Consider the following 22,794-nt stretch of genomic DNA (forward strand, 5'->3'; position numbering starts at 1 on the left):
TCTGAAGTGCTGTGTGTGTGTGTGTGTGTGTGTGTGTGTGAGAGAGAGAGAGAGAGAGAGAGAGAGAGAGAGAGAGAGAGAGAGAAGGGAAAATATTTAGGATCTAGAGAGATGGCTCAAAGATTGAAAGTGCATGACATTCTTACAGAGAGCCCAAGTTCAGTTCCCGGCAAGAGGAACTGAAGTCAGGGGGCTCCCAATTACGTGTAATTCCAGCTCCAAGAAATCTTATACCCTCTTCTGACCTCCTCAGGCACCTGAATTCAATATGCACATTTCTACCTACAGACTCATAGCTAAAAATAAAATAAATGAAGGAAAAAAGAAAAAATTACATAACAAGTACTTCTGGACTGGTGATAACCCTAGGGCATCTGGCATTTTATTTTTTTAAATGGGGATTTAAACTGTTCACTTAGGCTTCAAAGTATATTGCAGGCAAAGCTATTCTGAATATTAGCTTACAATTTAAAGTTGTAAAGCTAAACTGATTCTGTTCTTCCTTAAAGACTTTAGTTATATAGCTATCATGTGCATAAACTATAAAATACTTATATTTAAGAGTATTTTATTCATAAATAGGTCCGGAAACGTAATAAAAGAACCAACAATGTAAGAACAAAGCATTGCACTGTGAAAACCAAACAGTCTTAGAAAGGACATTTTCCAAAAGTGGGACTTAGACAGCTGAAAACACAGACCTGAAACACGAGCCTTACCGAAAGGTTAAGCAGTAGATTTGAAGTATCTGAAGACAATAGTCATGCAGCTACTTACAGAATATTAGTTGCAATATAAAGAAGTCACCTACAATTCATAACTAGATAGAGAAAAAGTGAAATATAGAAAAGATTAAGCATATATGAGAAAGAGAAGAGAAAGCAAATGTGGAACAGAAGCAATGTTTGAATTAGTCATGGTAGACAAGATTCTAGAACTGATGTCAGGAATTGTCCACCAAGAAGATACACAACATGCTAACCAGGATGAACATATCACCCCTAGAAATTCTGTAATGAAAATACAAGAAATAAAGCTGAAGAGAACCTTTTCTGCATTTACTTACTCATTTATTGATGGGGTGTATGTGAACAGGCACACGTTTGGACATCAGAGGACAAGGGTCACTTCTTTTCTTCCACCATTCAGGTCCTAGGGATTGAACTCAGGTCACAGCAGTCATGGCAGCAAGTACCCTTACCTGCTGCGCCATCTCACTGGCCCCAAAGATGAAAATAATTCTTAAGACCCACCACAGAAAAAGAGGAAAATTGACAATAGACAAGCACAATTGAACTTTTGTCAGACTTTTTAACATGAACACAGAACCCTTTGACAATGCAATACTAGCTTTAAAATGCTGATAGGATTTCAGAGTACATATTATATATGAAAGAAGCCAGACTGTCACTCATGAGCATGACCAAATTAAAGACATTTCCTTATGAAAACAAAAATTGACTCAAAAGCTCTACTAAAGGAAAAAAACTAAATTCAAAATGAGAGATATGATTCAAGAAGCAGAAAATATCAAGAAAAGTAGTAAACCAGGAAATATGTATATCAGTATTGAATATGTAAGATTGTATGTTGTCATTCTTATTGCTAAATGCCAACATGCTAATAGCACTAAAAATGAAGGGGATCTAAAAGATGAGGGTGTCTCTTAAGATAGGTGTCAAAACAAAAGCAAAACAAGATTTGAGAGATTGCTACCTGATTATGGAAAACTGGTGATTCTTTAGTGTTTAAGCACCAAAAAGAAAATTATATAGAGTTTTGTGAATATGTGAAAAGATGAGTATCAAGCAGAAAATGGTGTTGTGGTTGACTGGTTGGTTTTTCATTCACTACAGAAATATAAATGGCAGAGAGCCACTGACTGGGGACAAAGAGGGTCATAAGCAAATGGAAGGTCTAACTGCCAGCTGGCCAGTGACGGGCACTTTGATCTCCAAGCTGGGTGTTAAGAAATACTAAAATAGAATAATTCATATGCAAATTATATTTTGGGAAAAAGTCTTGATAAAAATTAAAAGTTAAATTTGACTAATTTTATGTGAAGACAAACTTTTCTTTGTTTTTCTCTGAGCAGGTTAGCCAGTACACTTTTGCTATGTGCAGTTATAGAGAAAAAAAGTCTGAACCACAAGAATTAATGCAACTTGAAGGATACACTGTGGATTACACGGACCCCCACCCAGGTAATTCTAAGTGAACACTCTTCTGGTCACGCATGGATGCCTTTAACCCCTTAAGCATCTGTATCTGTTCTCCATTCAAAATTTCTCTTAATGAATAGGGAGGCTGCTTCCAAACTCACATAACTGAACAAGTCTTTGAGATTCAAATTAGGTCTTTTAGGGAGAATATTACTCTTAACCCTTATTCACTTCTCTGGTATTTTAATATAGTGACAAAATATTTAAATTTTACTGACAGGAAAATTATGTGAGAAATAACACTGCATACAGAAACTTCACTGGGAAGCAAAATTACAACAGAGTTAGGTAATGGAACAGCAAATAAGTTATGCACTGTATTCTAATATCCTCTATAACAATTCTTGTTTTTCTATCCTTCCATCTGTGTTAGTTTGAACATCACATAATGAATTTTCTGAGATCCAACATCTGAATTTTTTTAGTTCTCACATTATGCCACAGCTGGAAAATTCTACATCTGACCTTATTTGACAGGTTGCAGTCAAAGTCTAGGAACACCAAAAATATGTAAAAATGCCTTAAATTAAAGCTTAAATTAAATTGATGTTAAGACTTGGGTCTCATATATAAGATAACTCCTTCTTTGCAAATGTTCCCAAGTCCAAAATCCAACCACTCTCATATCAAGCTTTTCAAGTGGTCCTCAAGCTGTAATGCCCGTAGTACTGCTATGCTTTACAATAATGAATGAATAAATGGCTATATGAAGGTAATGAAATTAATGTAACAATGTTAAGAAACACAGATAGTAAGAATTACAGAGAATTCAAATTCTTGGGCATGGTGGTACAAACCTTTAATCTCAGCACTCAGGAGTCAGAGACAGGCAGATCTCTGTGAGTTCAAAGCCAACTTGGTCTACATAGTGAGTTGTAGGTTAGCTAGTGCTACATAGTGAGCCCCTGTCTCAAAAAAAATACCAAAAAAAAATTAAAATTTAATGTACAGAGAGAAAGTAGAAATCAGTAACTGTATTGACTAATTGTGCATTTACAGGTACAAAATACCATCTTGTTCAAAAGCTAAAATGCCATAAAAATGAGGCTCCAATTTGTCTCATCTGTGGTTTTCTTTCTCATGAACTCATCCTCTGTTTCTCCCACGTATAAAATGGTAACTATGCCAGTCCAAAGAATTTCCATCCCTGGCCCAAGATACCAGTTATACCAAGCATTTCCGTGGTGTGTGTTTACTATCTTTCAGAATGCTATCATGTCAACAGCTGATTGTTTTCCTGAGCTGTATAAGTAATTTAATTCTTTTTGGTTGTATGCCTTCAAATCACAGATTGGGGGGTGTGAGCCCCAACTAAAGCCATCTAAAGCACTGAATTGTTAATATCAAAGCTACTCATATTCATGAAGCCAAGGATAACTAATACCAAAATCTGCCAGTCAGGTAAATTTAATGATATTATTCTCCTTTCCCAGGACTTCAGGGTGGGCAGATGTTTTTTAATGCTGTTAAAGAAGGAGATACCATAATATTTGCCAGCGATGATGAGCAGGACAGAACACTATGGGTTCAAGCCATGTACAGGGCCACTGGTCAGTCTTATAAACCAATCCCTGCAGTACAGAGCCAGAAGCTGAATCCTAAAGGAGGCGTGCTCCATGCAGATGCTCAGCTTTGTAAGTAGTGTTAAAATTAATTTATCAGTTAATAACCTTAGTAAAATACAACATTGAGGCAGATTTGTTCAGCTTTATAGCTTACATCATTAATTGACTAAATAAAGAAGAGTTCTTATTAGTCATAGAATCAGTTATCTAATTTTTCACATAAATCTAGAGTGAATGATACCCGTGTTTTTATTCATTTGCTAACCATTGGCACATTGCTGGGCCTACAGTGAACATATTAAAACATTCAACTAGATGTCTCAATAGAAATACTGTTTTGTTTCTGTCATTTTAACTTGGAATCCTTATTTTTAAAAGGAGAAAATATTGCAAAAATCAGATTTGGTGATTGGGCTCCAGAATGCCCAATGCTGAAGAATCACTTTGTGCATTTGTTCTTCATACTGTGCTAGGATGAGAAGGACTGCTTCCCTACACGTTTAGATCAGTACGAGGGGCCAACTTTTCTTCTGCCTACATGTATTAATATTGCACCCTTTTTCTGTGTGCTATTAAATCCTATACCTTCCATTTTAATTCACCATTGATGAATTGCGAGTTATATAATAGTGTTAGGAATAGTTTCAAATATAATAATCACTAAACCAAATGTTTTATCTTGTTATACTTCTTTGCAAAATTCTCTGGTTTCTAGATAAATCAATTTGTCTTTATCTTTCAGCTTAAGTTGTGTTTTTATTGTCAAGATTCTCCTTCAAGGTAGTAACATCTTGACATGCATTATTTTCCTTTTTTCTTTTTCATACATGAAATAATTACTCTTCATTTCAGACATCCTTAGTGTGTCACATCTGGGCATCTTTTAAGGCTCTTCAGGCCAAATAATTAAAGGTTGAATATGAGTTCCTTTTCTTTATTTTTTTTAAAAACCATAGACTATATTCATAAATTATCTAAATTACCTTGAGGCATTTAAAAAATTATGTACTATTTTGAAATACTACATTTTAATTTTGTTTTTCATTCTTCTTTTAGATTAGCAGTATAGGTGCTAGAAAGACAGCTCAGTGGTTAAGAGCCCTGGCTTCTCTTCCAGAGGACCAGCATTTGATTCCCAGCACCCACACAACAGCTAACAACTGTCCACAACTCCAGTTCCAGGGAATCAGGCATTGCACACAGAGGTGCACTTACATGTACATAAAACATTAATACACAGAAAATTAAATAAATAAATAAATAAAGTAGCAATATAATATCATCTTCAAGAATAAAAATAATACATTATAATATAGAGTTTGCATTTCTGCTTTCTCTTTACCATCTTGGGTCCTATACATAGAATATAGAATGGTGGATAAGAATGTGACTTGACTTCTCTATAAATAAATATCATAAATTTCCATTTATAATGTTGCTACCATATTTAAGCTCTTCTCGGTTATAATTTCAGCCATTTTTGTCCTCCCCTTTCTTGTTTAAAAAAAAAAAAAAAACTGGAGTAAATGAATTAAATCCAGCGGAAGTAAGCTAACTTTCAACAGCCCTGCCTGTAGACTTTAGCTCAATTGTTTTCTAACCATAATGGCTTAGGACAGAAAGTTCTCCTGGCTCACACAATAGACCTTCCCTGATATCTGGAAATAAGATCCACATAGTCTGTATTCATCTCTCAACAGCTTGGGCACCTTCAAATCCCTTACTGTACCATTTACAGACTTTTCCAGAGTGGTGCTTAGTGACATATAAAGGACTCTCTGGTATACTGTGGAGTCCAGAGAACTCTAGGTGAGAATGCCAGGTTAGATATGTTGCTCTGGCAGGGCACAGGATCCCATCAGCCTTCCTTGAGAACATTTTCCTCCCTCTGTGTCTTTCAATTGCTCTTACCAGAGCTCATTATTGAATTATTTTGTTCCCTTTGAATGATCTATACTGTATTTCCTCATGATTTTTGATTCTTTGTAAGCAAAACTGAGCATTTGGAAATCAGTGTCTTTTCATATGCATTGACCAAACTCTGTCCCTTTCCCCATGAGATACAATCTCACAGTATTTGATGTAAACTTCCTTTGCCTTCTTGCAAATACATGTTTTATATGTGGGCAGTCAGTGTCTCATAAGTGAAACTGAAATATCCTACTCTGAATGTTTCTCATTCAACCATGTGTTTGAAATTTTCATTCATGCTTTTACGCAGGTGCCTAATCTCATTCCACATTTTCCATTTGGCGAGTGCTCTGATAATGGAGTGCACCTGCCTCTTTGCACCTGTTATGTTTATGTTACTTTTTGCCTGTTCATTTTCACAGAAAAAAGAGACCCAGAATGCATCCAAATTCTTACCTGAGTAACACTGAATTATTTCAACTACAACTATGAAATGTATCTTCACTTACTTAAAACTTCCAAGGCCATTTTATATTATTCTCTACTCTATAGACTTTTATTCTTACCTAATTTCTAAAAATGTCATATTTATATTGCTGTTATTTCTCATTTTTTCCTGTCTTTTCTAGTTGGCTATTTTTTTATTACAGAATTGCTATTTTTCTACTTTTAAGCTGCCAGGACATTTTTCTTTTTAATTAGCATATGTTAATCATACATAATAATGAATTTCATTAGAACACTTTCATACATGCGTATATATTTTTATCATATTTTCCCCTCATAGCTCTCTCCTGCTCCCTCCCTCTCCCTCTCCTCTGAACCCTTTCATATTTCCCAACTATTCCGCTTATGCTTTCAAAGTTTTGTATTCTTATATTTTCTTATTGATTTGTACATGTGACCCATTGTGTTTCACCAGGAGTTCTTTCAGGATCTTGGGTGATGGAATATTTACAAGAGCATGTATTCCTTACCAGTGACTGCACCACTGAAGAAAATGGCTCTTCGTCCTCTAGTGAAATTAACTTCCTTTAAATACTCAGGGAAGCATGAGGTCTTGTGTGTCTCAGAGGAAAGCATTCAACCACACTCCTCTTCTTACTCTTTCTCTCATCCACTCTAGATTCTTTCCACCTGTTCTTCCACAATGTTCTCTGATCCTAGGAGGAGATAAAACAGTTATCTCATTTATGGCTGAGCACTCAGCAATCCCTTAAATTCAGCAGTTTGATCACTTACAAATCTCTGCATTTACTGCTGCCCATTGTAAAAGGGAACATCTTACACCAAGGTTAATGGCTATACCAATCCATGGGCATAAACATAATTCTTTAGAAGCATATCATGTCAATTTAGCAGAAAACATTAGGAGCCTCTCCACTGTGGCCTATGACTTCCCAAGTCATGGGTTTTTGACCAGGCTATAGTACCAAAGGTGAATTCCCTTCTGTTGAATAGGCCTTAAATCTAACCAGAAAGCAATTGATCACCCCTATTACTTACTTGCCACTATTTCATCCTTGGATCTTTCTTGCCTGGCCATTCAATAGTATAACACATGGGTTCCAGAACTCAGTAAGGCTGTTGATGACAATTCTCCCCCAGTCTTATTAATAGTAGTTGAGGAAGTTTCTGTCTTGGTACCAGCTATGTTTCTCTAGGCCTTTCAACCAATGTGTGGTGTCTTCAGCAATAGAGTCTTACCATCTAGTTCTGGTGGGCAACCAACAGACATAGCAAATGCCTGTATTGTTTGGGGGCCTCAAAGGCCTGCCAACAACTTGTAGGGATGTAATACACTTCTGGCACTGAAACTTTCATTTAATACCCTGTGGCTTTGGAGATGCTGTTCTTATGCGGTAACTTGCTGTTTATTCATCTTCTTTATTTACTTGTCTTTACAAATATTTTGTCATTGGGTTATTTTCTTATTGTTGAGTTTTGAGAGATCTCTGTATATTCGAAATGTAAGATATTTAACAGATATGTTAATTGGAAAATATTTTCTCATCTGTCTTATTTTATCATGTATGTTAATATTGCCTTTCAAAAGAAAAAAATATTTAACTTTAATGAAGTCCATTTTCTTTCTTCTCGTTGGTTGGATTTTGTTTTTGTCTTTAAGATAATGTCTCATGATGGAATGCACAACTTATCATCATCCTGCCTTTTAGATTCTGAAATTACAGACCTGCCTTCTTTATTTCCTTAAATATATGCTCCTTCTATATGTGCTAAAGTATCCAGAAAAAAGTAACTTAAGGAAGAAAAAGGGGATTTTTGGCTCACAGTTTAAGGTATAGTCCCTCACTGAGGGGGAAATCAAACGAGCAAAAGCTTGAATCAGCTGGTCACATGGCATTCACAATCAGGAGGAGGAGAACAATGAAATGAGCTCAGTTCCCTTTCTGCTCTCTGTACAACCTGCGATATCACCCCTGGTAATGGTGCCACAAGCATGCGGAAAGGCCGAAGTCTAGATCTCATCAAGTTGACATTAAGATTAACCATCACAGTACTGTTAATATTAAACTAAGAATTCTTTGCCTAAAACAATACCATAAATGTACTTTTAAATTTTTTCACATCTTTTAAATTTTGCAGTTGAGAACTGGGCATCAGTGTTCGCAGGTATCATGTAGGCGCCTGGTGAGTTGAAAAGACTGCCCTTGCACTTCTGTCAAAATCAGTTGACTACATATGAGTAGGTTTCTGGACTCACCTTTCTTTTCCTTTGGTCCTTTTGTCTGTCTTGATATTCTGACTATACTTGATTACTGTAGTTCTGTAAACTACAAAATACTGGACCAAAAGAAGACCTTCCTAATATGTTCTTCTTTCTCAGAGATATTTACCCGCATCCTGTGTATTCGACTTTTGTATGGATATTTTATGACATGAAGAACTTCTGCTGACTTTTTCCCTTACAATCAGTTCTGATGATGATTAATTCCTTCACTTTTTTGCATGCAAAAAATACTTTTATTTTGAAATTTTCTCTTTAAGTCCTTTAATGATTTTGTTTTCTCTTCTAGCTTTCATTTTGTTCTTGCTTTAGGTTTTTCCTCTTCCTGTATCTTCTTTCTCTCCAACTTTTTACCAATTGCCATATTGATGGTGTTTTTGAACTGTTCAGTTATGTGTTTTTATTTAGTTTTCTTTATAAAAATGTTCTGAAACTTTAGGGAGACACAGAAAGAAAGGGATGATTCTTTAAAGAAATAAGTTTCACTAGGTATAATCAAGTTGTGTTTGGTCTAGGATTACTTTTCTCTACTTCTTGCTGCAAATGGGAGAGCAGATCTTTTTTATAATCATGCACCTAGGCCAGAAGATATATACTTGTGTTTTTCTCTGTTAAAGCAAGCCTTCTCACTGTCAACTTTATTTGTGTTTTGAGCTAATTGTTTGAGAGCAGGGGTAGAAAAGGCAACCATTATGCACATTACACAACGTTTAGCAGTTTCCACAGTCTCTTCCTGTAGGATCAGAGGTTGACAGTCTAAAGTATCTCCAGACCTATTGCCATGTATTCCAGGTAGCAGGGTTGATGTGAGGAACAGTAACTCCAACTTAGGAACCACTGAATTCCAGTGGCTTGACAGTTATTTTTATGAAACTGTCGTCCTCATTAACTTGAATTCTGATAATTTTTTTCATAACACCCTGAATACAGAGAATGTGCCCAGCTCACAGACAGAATCCACCATGGATTGCATATGAGGATTTAGAAAGTGGGAAGTCCTGGTCTGGAAAAATAAAATCATGGCTAAATGATACAGAATCAATGATTGAAAGATCTATTAAGGGGCTGGTGAGATGGCTCAGCACTTAAGAACATCGGCTGCTCATTCAGGGGGCCTGTGTTTGGTTTCCTTCACCCACACGGCAGCTAACAACTCTCTGTAACTCTAGTTCCAGGGGATCCAACACCATTTTCTTGCCTCCACAAGCAATGCAGGACACAGGTGCACTTACATACATGCAGGCAACACACTGGTACACATAAAATAAAATAATATATAAAATTTAAAAACTCCTTCTTTCTTTCTGATTATCTCTTTGAACAACTTTTACAGTCATCAGTAGAAATAAAGAAAATACCAAAGTTGAAATGATTAATTAGTATAATTGAATGTAATCTATTCTCTCATTTCTTCTCTCCTTTCTTTGCTGACCTTTAACTGGTAAAGGTAAGTTTCTTTAATTTCATTCTTTCATTTCTTTCTTTCTACTTAAATTTATTACAAGTTTTGTATTGATAAAACTGACAAGATTATCATATCTTGTTTACAATGTCATTCTCCAACTTTCTGGCCAAAAACAAATTATATCGTTTATATATAACATTTAATTTTTAAGTCTATATATCACAATAGGAGAATAGAAACAATCTCATGTGTATTACTCATTCAGGCATAAAGATAATGGTTATAAAGATGTTGTAATAACATGCTAAAATAGCCAAAATGTATTAAATAAAAAATGATAGATTTTATATATGATATTGTTTCCATTATAATAAAAAATTATAAAATGAAAGAGTAGGCATATTTATGCCTACTGTTCTAGTTTGTTTCTCAATTGCTATGACAAAGTACTCTGACCAGTACCAACTTGGGGAGGAAAGGGTTTATTTTATATTATGTCTCCTGGGTTACACAGTTCATCAAGGTGCCTAGGATAGGAACTCAGGGCAGGAACCTGGAAGCAGGAGCTGGAGCACAGGTCATGGAGGAATGCTGCTTACTGGCTTATTCTCTTGGCCCCTGCTCATCCTGCTTTCTTATGCAACACAGGCCCACCTGCCCAGGGACCACCCACAGTGGGCTGGGCCCTCCCACATCACACAACAGTCAAGAAGATGCCCCACAGACGTGGCCACAGACCAGTTTAATGGAATGGAGGCAATTCGCCAATTGTGGCTCCCTCAACCCAGGTGTGTCAAGTTGACACTAAAGCTATCCAGCACACCTACTGTATTCATAATTGATGAATTTCACTGAGGGACTAGTTATTTTTCTTCTTGTATGTCCTCAATTTTATTTATTATTGAATGTGCTTTATGACTTAAAAAATGTTTTTAGAATTAAGCATAGGGCCTGGAGAGATGGCTCAGCAGTTAAGAGCACTGGCTGTTCTTTCAGAGGACCCAGGTTCAGTACCCACAGCCATCTAACCACTGTCCTTAACTCCAGTTCCAGAGGATCCAGTGCCATCTTCTGGCCTCCACAGGCACTACAAGCATGGGTGCACTTACATGCATGCAGGCAAAACATTCATACACATAAAATAAAAATATTTTTTCCAAATTAATTTTTAAAAATTAAGCTAAGCATAATGAATATTTAAGGATAGTCAAAAGGATAGGTTCATAAAACATAACTTATTAGAAGACTATTGTATCTTTTTTAGGTCAGAAATAATATAGATAGATAGATAGATAGATAGATAGATAGATAGATAGATAGATAGATAGATGATAGATAGATGATAGCTAGATAGAAGGTAGATAGATGATAGATAGATGATAAGATAGATAGATAGATAGATAGATAGATTTCTTCAATATAGGTAAATATATTCTACTTCCATTTTTCTTTGAGTCTGAGGATGTGTAAAAATTCTTAGGAAACAGAGTGCTCATAATGGGTGGGTATATTGCTAAAAAATGTTTTCATTTCATAGTAATTTAGGTGAATCTCCATGAATTAAAGTTCAGCTTGGTCTACATAAGGAATTCCAGACTAGCCAGAGTTCCACTGTGAGACCCTATCTCAAAAAGCAGAAAAAAGGAAAAAGAAAAAATAGACATATACAGAAACAAATGTAGTAACCTCCTTTGCCAGACTACCAGGCTTTTACAATCCTTCCTTTGATTCTCTATCCAAGAGCAACTTGCTTTTCATTTTCTCTTATATGTGTTACAGTACATTTTTAAATGTACCGTTTAAATTGCTTAGTATCATATAGCAATGTTGAAAGTGAACAAAGGGGACAGAGAGATGGATAAATGGTTAAGAACATGCCCTGTTCTTGCAGAAGACCTGAGCTTGGTCCCCAACACCAAGATGCAGCAGCTCACGACCACTTGTGACTCCAGCTCCAGAGGATTTGATGTTCTCTTTTGGATTCTGTGGGCACTTACACTCACACATGCACAAACCCTCTTGTATATAAAGATAATATACACATAATTAAAGATAAAATAAACCTTTTAAAAAAGTAAATCAGAAAAGCTGCCATCTATCTATTTTGGCTAAATATTTTTAAATCCTTAAATAGGAGCATAAACTTACATTTAATTTTAGGAACTTTTTCTTTATTATTACTTTCCTTATTGTTCACGCTTAATTTCACACTTCATATAGAAAACATTAGTTTTAAGTTTTATTTTACAGTGAACACAGTTTCTCTTTTTGTTTTGGGTTTTTTTTTTTTTTTTTTTTTTTTTTTTGGTCTTTTTGAGACAGGGTTTTCCTGTAGCCCACAGCTGGCCTGGAACTCACTGTGTAGATCAGGCTGGCCTTGAACTCACAGAGATCTGCCTGCCTCTGCCTCCCAAGCGCTGGGATTAAAGGTGTGCACCACCACACCCAGCAAACACAGGGTTTCTTACATTATGTACTACAGAATTCAAGACACATAAATCTATATGTCAATTTAAACTAATATAACAAAAAGAAGCTAATAAGTTATTCAGATCAATAATTGAGATATGAGCCAACACCTAAGTGATGTGTGTATTAACTCTTACTCTTTGGTCTTAAGCAGAAACTTGCACGTATACAATAAGGACATACTAGACAGACTGATCTACATAGAAATTTAAAACATTAAACTCTTCCTATTAAAGGTTACGTATGTGATACCAAAGCATTACAGGTGCCAACTGTTCTAAGCTACTTGAAGTTGGATAAGAGATTGAGGTAAAAGAAAGGGATAATCTGACATGAATAATGATTACTGCAGCTTTGGGCAAACTCCTAAGCATATGACAGTTTTAAGCATAGGAAAATGAATTGTACTTCACAAGGTTCATATACTGCTTAGGTGCCTCAACCTGCTCTTAGCTAGTTGCACCCTCCTCTTAGCCAGTTGCTACTGAGCCCCATTTCTAGTTGCCTCAGTGACCTCAGAATGCTGTTAAAAGGGCTCCAATTCAGTTACTACTCTCCCTCTTCCCCTTCTTTGTAAGATCACAATACTTCACCACACCAAGAGCAGTAAAACATTTTGTAGCTCTATTAAAATGTTTTTGGTTAAACTTTAAAAAAACTGCAGCATCCTTAGTATTTGGTGCAAAGAGAGAAGAAGGAGGTTTTTTCCATCTGACATTCCTTAACTTTGACTTAGATGCCCTTCTGGAGATTTGGGTTCTTAGGCACACGAGGTTGGTTGGGGTCAGTGCCTACCTAATATAGTACCTGCATCAGAGCAGAGGGGTTGGTCAGATCCCTGAGGGTACTCACAATGTTTTCTGTGCTAGCTGGTTTCAAGATAGTTTTAACTGTGTAAATTGATACGGTCAACATACTTATTCTTTTCCCTTGACTTCCCATAGCGATTATCCTATGAAAAATTCAAATTTCAGGTTTTACTTGAATAAAGCCTCTATAATTTCTTAAATCTCCATCTACTGTTAACACTCCTTGTAGTATTGCAGTATCACCTAAAGATGCTACAGTATATATATATATATATATATATATATATCCATCTGTTACCATAGAAACTCCTCCAGTATCCTCAGTTACCATGTCCCACATCTGTAGTTAGTCCAGAGGTCAATCATCACCATTTATGACTGCATTACACTACATTATTTAAGCTTGTTTCTTGTTGGTTTGTTTTGATAATTTTCTCGTGCTGTTTGATAAGACAAACTAAACTTAAATTTGCTGTTATCATATCAGAGAATGTTTTATTAAAACTATGAATATTTTTGTCTTCAAGACCCCCCCCCAAAAGAAAGAGTGCACAAAGTTTTCAGAAAAAAAAGTGAGGGGGAGATATGGGAGTAGGGGGGGAGGGAGTGGGCGTGGACTTGATCAAACACATTATATGGATGTAAGAAATCCTCAATAATTTTTTAAGTTAAAAAATAAGAATTATTTTGTCTTATAGAAAACATTAATTGAAGGTAATCAGATATAACCCAATTTTAAAGTATAGAATTTGACTATCCTACTTGACTGGAAACATAGCCTCCATTTGGCTTAGATGTTGCTGCTGTGTATTAACAGTAATGTGTAAATACTTTATGCCAAGGAAAAACAATATGAAAACTTGTTCTCATAAAAATAAGAAATTAGATAATATTATAGTTTATTTCCTATTTTAGTTTATGATAGACTTCTACATTTAAAAACATAGATGAAGAAATGTAGAGATATTCAAATGATACCAAGGAACATATTTGTAGGTGTAGGTATCTAGAAATGTCCCGTACTTGAGAAGTGCGCTTAAGATCCCATTCCATTAGCCAGTTCTGTAAAATAAGTGGATGTTAGCTGCTCTTATCACAAACATTAGCTGTGATGGTTAGTATATTAATCTGCTTCACCTTACTGACTGTTTTACTCTCACTATATACCCCATGACACTATATTGTAAACCTCAAATACAGAAAATAATATTTATTTTAAAAATAACAAAGAATCATTCAATAGCACACATCTGTATCCTCACTTTTATACTAATGCTGTTCCTTTGACTTTGCAACAGATTATAAACACTCATATACATTGCTATGCTTTGTTTCAAAGAAAGGCCAACAAACTGGTCCAACTGTATTTTTAACAAATAAACTTTTACATTATTATTATTATTTTATACTAAAAATAAAAAGATCTGTCACATGGGGAGATCAAATTTGTTAACTTTGGGGTTTCTTTTTTAATTCTTCATAAATTCATGGAAACCAGTGGTGAAGTATCTTTTCGTTTAGTGTTTTGAGTTCTGCTTGTCTGTCATCAGTTGAGTAGAGGTGCTGGGTCTTTACAACCTGCTTTCATAAAGCTGTAGACCTGGAAGGATTGCAGTTGTTGTTTGTTTGAGCTTTTGTTTTTTATTACATTTATTATTTGTGGCGGAGGGTGTGTGCCGCATCACTCAAGTAGCAATCAGAGGACAACTTGCAGGACTCGATTCTGTCCTTCCACCACCATTCGGGTCCTGGGTATATGACTCAGGTCATCAGGTGTGACCACAAGCACCTTTACCTACTGGCCCATCTCATAGCCTTTGTTTTCTTTTGTCACATCAGTAAAAAAATATTTAGTTATATTTTATGAAAAAATATTTTATCAGTGTAAAAATTAATTATAAAAATTAACTACAGACTCATTTTCAGAAACTTGTATATTTTGTCTGCTGTTTTTAAAAATGACTCTATAAACCTTTATCATAAAATAAGAATTATAAGTTTCCCCTATGAAATTTATTACATATCTTATTCTCCACAGATAAGTCATTAATGGTCGTTATTTTTAACTGCTTCTTGTGACCTTCTCTACTGAAAGGAATAATGAATAAAATTCAGCAGTTATTTCATAAAAACAATCACTTCATAAAGGTGAAACTAAAAGAATTTTTTACTTAGAGAAATAAAGATGCTAAACTAGATGAATTCCTTCAAATATAAAATAATCTTGCTTTTTCATAATATGAAGATTCTAAGATAAATTCCTTGTGCTATAGCATGATCTCGCAGTCTCATTGCATAGTGAAAATTCCTCGATAAATTCATTCAAATGTGAAATAACCTTGGAATCCCATAATGTTCATGCTTTGCCTTTCTAATATTCTATATCCTCATTTGGTTCTATTTCATATTATTACATGTTTAACTTTTAAACAGTCAGACGAAATATAAGAGAAATTGAACTGTCCTATTTTTTCAGTTCAAAATCCTTTGAATAGTACTTATTGCATAATATATTTCATCATTCAGGTAAATAATTGTTAATAGTAAAGAGCACAGGCACTGCTTTCTCCCAGGACTGTGATCCCATTCTTTGCCTCATTAATGCGTTTTCCTTCATTGCTTTATTGATGACTTCAGTTTTTTATATGTGTCATTGATGTGCGATATACATTAGTTTTGTGTCTTTTTTAATGTGGTTCTCAAGACCCTTCAGCTTGAATTATATAGTTCTTCCATCCACAAATATGGCTGAAAGTTGAACTTGACATGGATCAATATGATCTGGGCTAAATATCTAAATGTGACTGATTATGTTAGCATCATGTCCACAGATCAATATTGAGTTTTATTATGAGCCTGACTCTATAATTGGGTTTAATCAATAAACTTTTGTCTCTTTTTCCTTTATAGTTTCAGGATTGTACTGCATAGGTTTTAGAAACTACACAGCTTATGTTTAGGATGCTGCTTTGCTTGTGATGACCAGAAAAGAGATCTATGTGTGAATTTTAAGGAACAGTGGACCATCATGTTTACTATTGTGGAAGAGTACACTTCTATCTTGATAACTGACTGCTTCTGTCAGAGCTAATGTAGTAACACCCGAGCACTCCTTTTGGGACGTGTGGGGCTTTTTCTGTCTATATTTAGTCAATCACATTGAAGATTTTGACAAAACATGCCATTAATGAAAGCAATCATAAAAGCTTGCCTTTTGATAAACCCACAGGGTTCACAGGCACTGAAAGATGCAATCTGTAAAGAACAATAAATTTGAACCTTTGATTGAAGTGCCATTTGGGACATGGGGCTTTGTCTGCATATTTGCAGACACGATGCTCCCTTTTTCATGTCTCTTAAACTTGACGCTTGAGAGCGTTCATTGCCATGTCTGCATTAACGTTGATCCCACTAAAAGCTTCAGACACAAAGCAGACTGGAAGTGATCCAGATGGAGCTTCTGTGCTTATCTCTGCCCTGGTGTGCCATTTGGAAGCAGGCTTCTGGTCACCATGGCTGGGTTTCTCTCTGAATAGACCCGAGTTCTTTGCCCGTCAGTTCCTTTAGTAATTGTATACTTAAAACACATCAACTTGTTTTTTAATTGGGAAATAAGATTATTCTTCTAATAGATATTAGAAACAGCTTTTAATAAAAATTGGATTTCAGGCCAGCAGGAAGGCTCAGAGGTTAAAGGCAAACGTAGCCACACCTGACAACCTGAGTTCTAGCTCCAGAACCCACCTAGTGGAAGAAGAGAACTGAATTCCTCAATTATCCTCAACCCCCCCCACACACACAGTGTGGCACATATGTACTTATACTTACATACATGCACACACATGCAAAAAAATAAATGTGATTAAAAGGTTTTAATTGAATTTATTCATTCTAAATGGCTTATGGATTTTTTTTCTTCTGTCATTTTTGGGCTTCAAACCTTATAATGCTTGGTTCTTTGTATCATATCCCACATATCAAAGGGTGGATTTCTATTATCCCTGAGCTCAATGTTCTTTGTGAACTGTATTAATTATTTAAACAGAAAAACTCATGTGCTCTGCATGCTCTTTTTGGATTCCCAGATGCAGACCGTTTTCAGAAGCATGGTATGGATGAATTTATCTCTGCTAGTCCTTGCAAGCTTGACCATGCCTTCCTCTTCAGAATTCTCCAGAGAAAGACTCTGGATCACAGACTGAATGATTCCTATTCTTGTTTGGTGAGTAAAAATCTGTCTGGTCACCTATAGGTTAGAATAAAAGAGTTTAGAAAGTGGGAAATACTCATTGTAAATCATCATTTTATTACTGACTCATTTAATAACTGTAGTTAGGAGTTCAGGATAAAGAATTTCAATTGATTGCTTCCCAATTTGAAAATTATACACTCGAAGACCACTGCTGTGCCACTCAATAGACAAGAGAATAGACTCGAATAGATACTGAACTGCTTTATTAGTCCCTCCAGAGAAAGCCAAAGAAAACAGAATGCTTTAAATAAAGATATAAAAGCCTCTGCCATAGAAGTTATCAACACCTGCACAGACATCTTAAGGTTTATATTCTACTCATCAGATGTTGCAATCTTACACCTTTCTCTCTGATTCCTAGAAGGGCAACATAAATGACAGGGAAGATGAACAATTTGATGGGATCCTCAAAACAGGGCAGCTTTATTTTATCTAGTCCTCCAAAAATCATTTGAATTGTAAGAAAGTCAGAGGTGTAGAAGGGCAAAGGGGTAGAGAGGGAGAGGGGCAGAGGGACAGAGACAGAGGTAATTTGAGTAGCTAACTACTATCTAGTATGTGCTGAACATATAACCAAATTTTGATGTTATGATTTATATTTTGCTTGACACCACAGATTCTGGGGATTGATATTATAGCATAATATTCATTTAGGCCCCTTCATTTATTTAGTATTGGCAATGGCAATTGCTGTCACTACTGGAGTTCCTTAGACACTGAACATAGTACCTTCATATAATAAATTATATTCTCTTTATAGTAAGGTTTCAGACACTATGCTCCCAAGTCTCTGGAGATACTCAGTAGAGAAGAGGAAATGAATTAACTTACATATTTGTACTGATGGGTCATTGATTCAATTAGGATTCTGAAGATAAAGCTACCAGGGGTCTTATGGACACTGAGAGGGGAGTACAATATGATTAGAAACAGTTTGGAGGCAGGATGGCCCTGACTGTCACAAGACTCACCAACTAATTTTCTCTGTGTTCTTGGACAAATTACTTCACATTGTTCAAGTTTAGCTTATTTGTTACAAGAAGTCATGATAACTAGCATGCATACAGTTTTAATTATTAGAGATCCAGGGTCTGTAATATGCCAGGTACTGAGTGGCTTCCCATCTCCACAGCGGGCCTGGGAGACTCCCTTCCTCTTCCTTTGCTAATGCCTTCTTCTTCATGTCTCTATCTCACTCCTCATTTCCTGATTATACTGTTTCCTTTTACAATTCTCTTTTCTTTCTCTTTATTATTTTAAGCTAATCCATGGAATTTAATCTGTCAGAATATTTTACAAAGCAAGCCTACTTAGTCCTGTCCTCCAGCATTAGCCAGGCAGTCTGCAAGCTTTCTATGGATATGCTCCCACCCAGCCCAGCATCTCACATTCAAAGGACAACAAACCACTGCTGAAAAATGTCAACCCTGTTATATGGCCATAGAAGGACAGAATGAGAAAAACTCCCAGATATTTAAGCACTCAGTAGTATGTGTGCGTGTGTGTGTGTGTGTGTGTGTGTGTGTGTGTGTGTGTGTACTAATGATACACTTACTGAAATTTTCCTTTAGTTTGCTTTATAAAATGCTTTCAGCAAACGGGCAATGCCAGTGCCAGTGTCTGCTTTTCTACCCATTTTTTAGCTGAGTTTGGGGAGTATCACTCTGTGACTGACAGAAGTAAATAAATCTTGTGAATAAATTTGACTAGTTTTGAATGGCAGTGGAGAGGAGCAAATTGTCTATCGGCAAAGTGATATTAGGTTGCTGGTGTCTCAAATCAGTTGCAAAAACTGATGCCATTCCACCTGAAAATAGCATAAAAACATCACTAATAAAATAAATTCTGAGAGACGTCCCGATGCAGCTTCTCATAGCCTAAGTGTGCCTACAGAAAGATGAATCTTAGGATAAAAAAATGTGTGTCTCTTTTCTTTTCTCTTGCAGGGTTGGTTTAGCCCTGGCCAGGTCTTTGTGTTAGATGAGTACTGTGCCCGTTACGGTGTGAGAGGCTGTCATAGGCATCTCTGCTACCTTACAGAACTGATGGAACATTCAGAAAATGGTGCTGTCATTGACCCCACCCTGCTCCATTACAGCTTTGCATTCTGTGCCTCTCATGTGCACGGCAACAGGTATTTTGACTTGCAAATACATAGTGAAATGTATAGGGTTGCCTGGAAGACAGAGAAAATGTGCTTTACCATTATCACCTAGTAACGGATTGTAAATAGCAGGCACTTCTTATAAGACAAAGACACATACACACAAAAGAAAAATGTATATCAACATGCTGTTGGTTTAGGTGAGCTGCACTTTATGCTTCTTTTCACTGGCAAAACCACTTCAAGTAGAAAAAGACAGAGACGATATCCAGGAGTACAAGTTGGCTTTTCATTCCTCTTCTTTCCTGGTACTGGGTTCTGCACAGCTTACGTGTGCAGATGATCCCTGCTGTAATGCATATGTGTGCCTGGGGAGGATTTGCTGACAGCCACACATAGTGGAGATATTGCTGAGGATTCTTGCTCCTCCTTTATGAAATACAGCAAGATGCAGGACTTATGCTGAGATCCCTCCAAGACCCTTCCCTAACTCACACTTTTAGAACAAGTATCCTACTTTAGAATTCTGAACTCACCGTGTGTTTTACCAGGACAAAAAAAAAAAAAAAAAAAAGTCTTCTCTAGAACTCCCCTTAAAAGTCTGTCCATGTCACTCTCCCCATTCCTCTAATATTGTCTCTAGATTACCTCTGCAAAGGCTACTCCTAAAAAGGAGATCCATACATCGTGTCCCCTTTGCCTTTGCTTTAACCATTACCCCATCCCTGTGACTGCAGTTTCTTTTCTTTCCTCCCACAAACCCAAGTTTCAGGTAGCCTCACTGTGTGATGTAGTAGTCAAGAGATTCAGAACTGAGAACGGTCTTTTTTCAAATGAACATTTAATAACTGAGTGACATGAGTCAAATTTCATCATCTCTTTCTCACAGTGCCTCTGTAAGAAGAGCATAATAGAATCATAAGTCATAAACTATAATTTGAGAGTAAGTATAGTAGAAAACATATAACACTTAAAATCTATGTCTCTTACGTTCATGTTAAAAGAAATTAGCTTCCGTTGAAATATTGTTGTCTTTTCCTCGATGTCTGCTGTTGCTCCCTTCTCAGCCAAACCTCTCTCACCATTATTACAATTTTGTTGCCTTTTCTCTGGTTTCCCCTTCCTTTGTTCTCCACTCATTCATGTTTCCAGGCATTCACTTGTTCCTTCATTCATACATTTATGTATTTATTTCAAACATCACTTTGCTAGTTTTCTGAAACTCCAGATTCCATAGGATCCTCAAATTTCTGCATTTTTAATTTCCAGCTGTCTGCCCTAATCATGGCCTCCATTTTTCTTGCTCTGCATCTTTTCCATCTCTGCTGTTTTTCTCCCTGTAGGGGTCCATCAGTCACCTTCAAAATTTATGATTGCCTTTTCAAAGATTTTAGTAATTTCCATGTGATTATTAAATTCAAAATAGATTCTGAGCCCTGCCAGCGATAATTCCCCTTCATGTCCCATTCTGTTGAACAAGGTTTACTTAAGGATAGTCTTACCCCTTATAATCTGTTTACCTCCTCGGAATGCCTCTCTTTTTCCTGGTCTTTCAGAGTCAACTATCTCAAAACTCTAGTAAGATGTCATCTTCTAGCACATTCAAACACTAAAAGTCTTTGATCTCTAGCAATCTTATGACATTTCTTAGTGTATATCTGTGTGAAGGATACATATATTTGTCTCTGTTCTACTAGTTCATATTTTGAAATAAAAAAAGTAGTTTTCATGGAGCTAGAGTGATGGCTCAGTGGTTAAAAGCACAGTCTTCTCCTGCAGAGGACCCAGGTCGATTCCCAGCACCCACATGGCAGCTAACAACCATCTGTAACTCCAGTTCCAGGGAATCCGATGCCCTCTCCTGACCTCCATGTGCTCTGCACAACACAGGTGCACTTACACACATGCAGACAATACACCCATATATATATAAAATAATAAAATATTTTAATTAGGTATCATTTACCTATTATCCTCATTTATTAATACAATGTATTGTATATTATGGGTGTAATGAAAATTTGTTGAAATCCCTACTGCTGCCATTTCTTAGTCCACCATAAAACAGGCTTGGAATCTGTTCATGCTTTCACTTTCTTATGGAGCCCATCATGCTTGGATATTAAGAAAAATGCTGCCAATTGTAGCTTTTTCCATTTCCCCAAACTGAACCTTCTGTTAAGTGCATGTGAGGTGTCAGGGCCAGTTCAGATTAGCTCCAGTGAGCTCTTCCGAAATCCACCTCATGTCTCAAGGGTGTTACCATTCCTCCTGTGTAATGGACATCGAGTGAGAGACATTCCAGTGCTGGGCAGAACTCACGACTACAAGGGTAGCAGGCACGGCTGCACTGAAGCAAACCCCAGGACAGCTGTGTAATTGGATTACTTCAGTTATTGACCCCAAAAGGTAGAATTAAATTGCTAACACTAAATGAGAAATTCAACTAATGGCATCCAAAATTTGTGTGTTTGAGACACATTTTAATGTGAAGTTCCTGAAGCCCCTAGAAGCTGCTGCCACTGCCTGAGAGGGAAGTTGATTCGAATCTGAGGTTGCTATAGTTACCTTTATTCTGCAAAACTATTGTTTTCTTCATAATGATAATGTAATTTTTATGCAGCAAAGTTGGAGTCTATTAAGAAAAGATTTTAATCAGGGCCTTAGGAGGATAGAGACATGTAAGAGGACACAGTTTATGCCATAGATATGCCAGTATGTGCTCATAGTATGAGCCCCTCAAGACACCATCACATAACTTGTAACAAAGTATGTTTATATGTTGCTGCATATTTTAACTGTAATAGTCACATTAGCTGTACTTTATAAAAAGTTAAAATATGCACATCGGGTCAGTCTCTGATTCAACAGTAGATGGAGAAAGGAGAAGGGGGCATTTGAAGGGAGTTTGCACCTTGCTTCAAGTAGCTGAGTTGTGGCATTTCCTGTGACATTTGCAGTCCTCAGTTCAGAACTATGTCCCCCTGGTGAACTGAATAAAAAGATATCGACTGAAATTCTGGCTTTGAAATTTTCCGAGTAACCCAGGTTGGGCAAATTACTTAACTTCCCAAAAATTTAGAGTTCTTGGCTATGAGTGGCAGGGGGAACAGTAGTGTGACAGTGCTGTATAAATATTAGGACTCTGTTGGTATCGATTGCTGTTATTCTAACATGCTTTCCTTGGCCACGCAGCCTAGAAGGATGCGAGTTGTGAAGAGAGGAAAAGTGTGGAAAGCGTGCAGCAGAGCTGTACTACTCCATGCTAAGTAGAAATGCTGCCGTGTGTATGTAATTACATTCCTGAT

General features: G+C 36.4%; 1 protein-coding gene across 10 annotated transcripts in view; it reads left to right on the forward strand.

Annotated features, from left to right (window-relative positions):
• Window positions 1–22,794, forward strand: part of Cadps2 (calcium dependent secretion activator 2) — a 595,026-nt gene that overhangs the window by 411,092 nt on the left and 161,140 nt on the right. For all 10 annotated transcript variants that reach the window (XM_017797106.1, XM_017797102.1, XM_008828867.1 and 7 more), the window contains exons 10-13: window positions 2,096–2,204; window positions 3,656–3,856; window positions 17,216–17,352; window positions 19,329–19,516. In XM_017797106.1, the coding sequence (XP_017652595.1) occupies window positions 2,096–2,204; window positions 3,656–3,856; window positions 17,216–17,352; window positions 19,329–19,516 (635 nt within the window). The remainder of the gene's footprint in view (window positions 1–2,095; window positions 2,205–3,655; window positions 3,857–17,215; window positions 17,353–19,328; window positions 19,517–22,794) is intronic.

This window comes from Nannospalax galili, unplaced genomic scaffold (assembly GCF_000622305.1).
Source record: "Nannospalax galili isolate Female #2095 unplaced genomic scaffold, S.galili_v1.0 scaffold413, whole genome shotgun sequence".
NCBI classification, from domain to species: Eukaryota; Metazoa; Chordata; class Mammalia; order Rodentia; family Spalacidae; genus Nannospalax; species Nannospalax galili.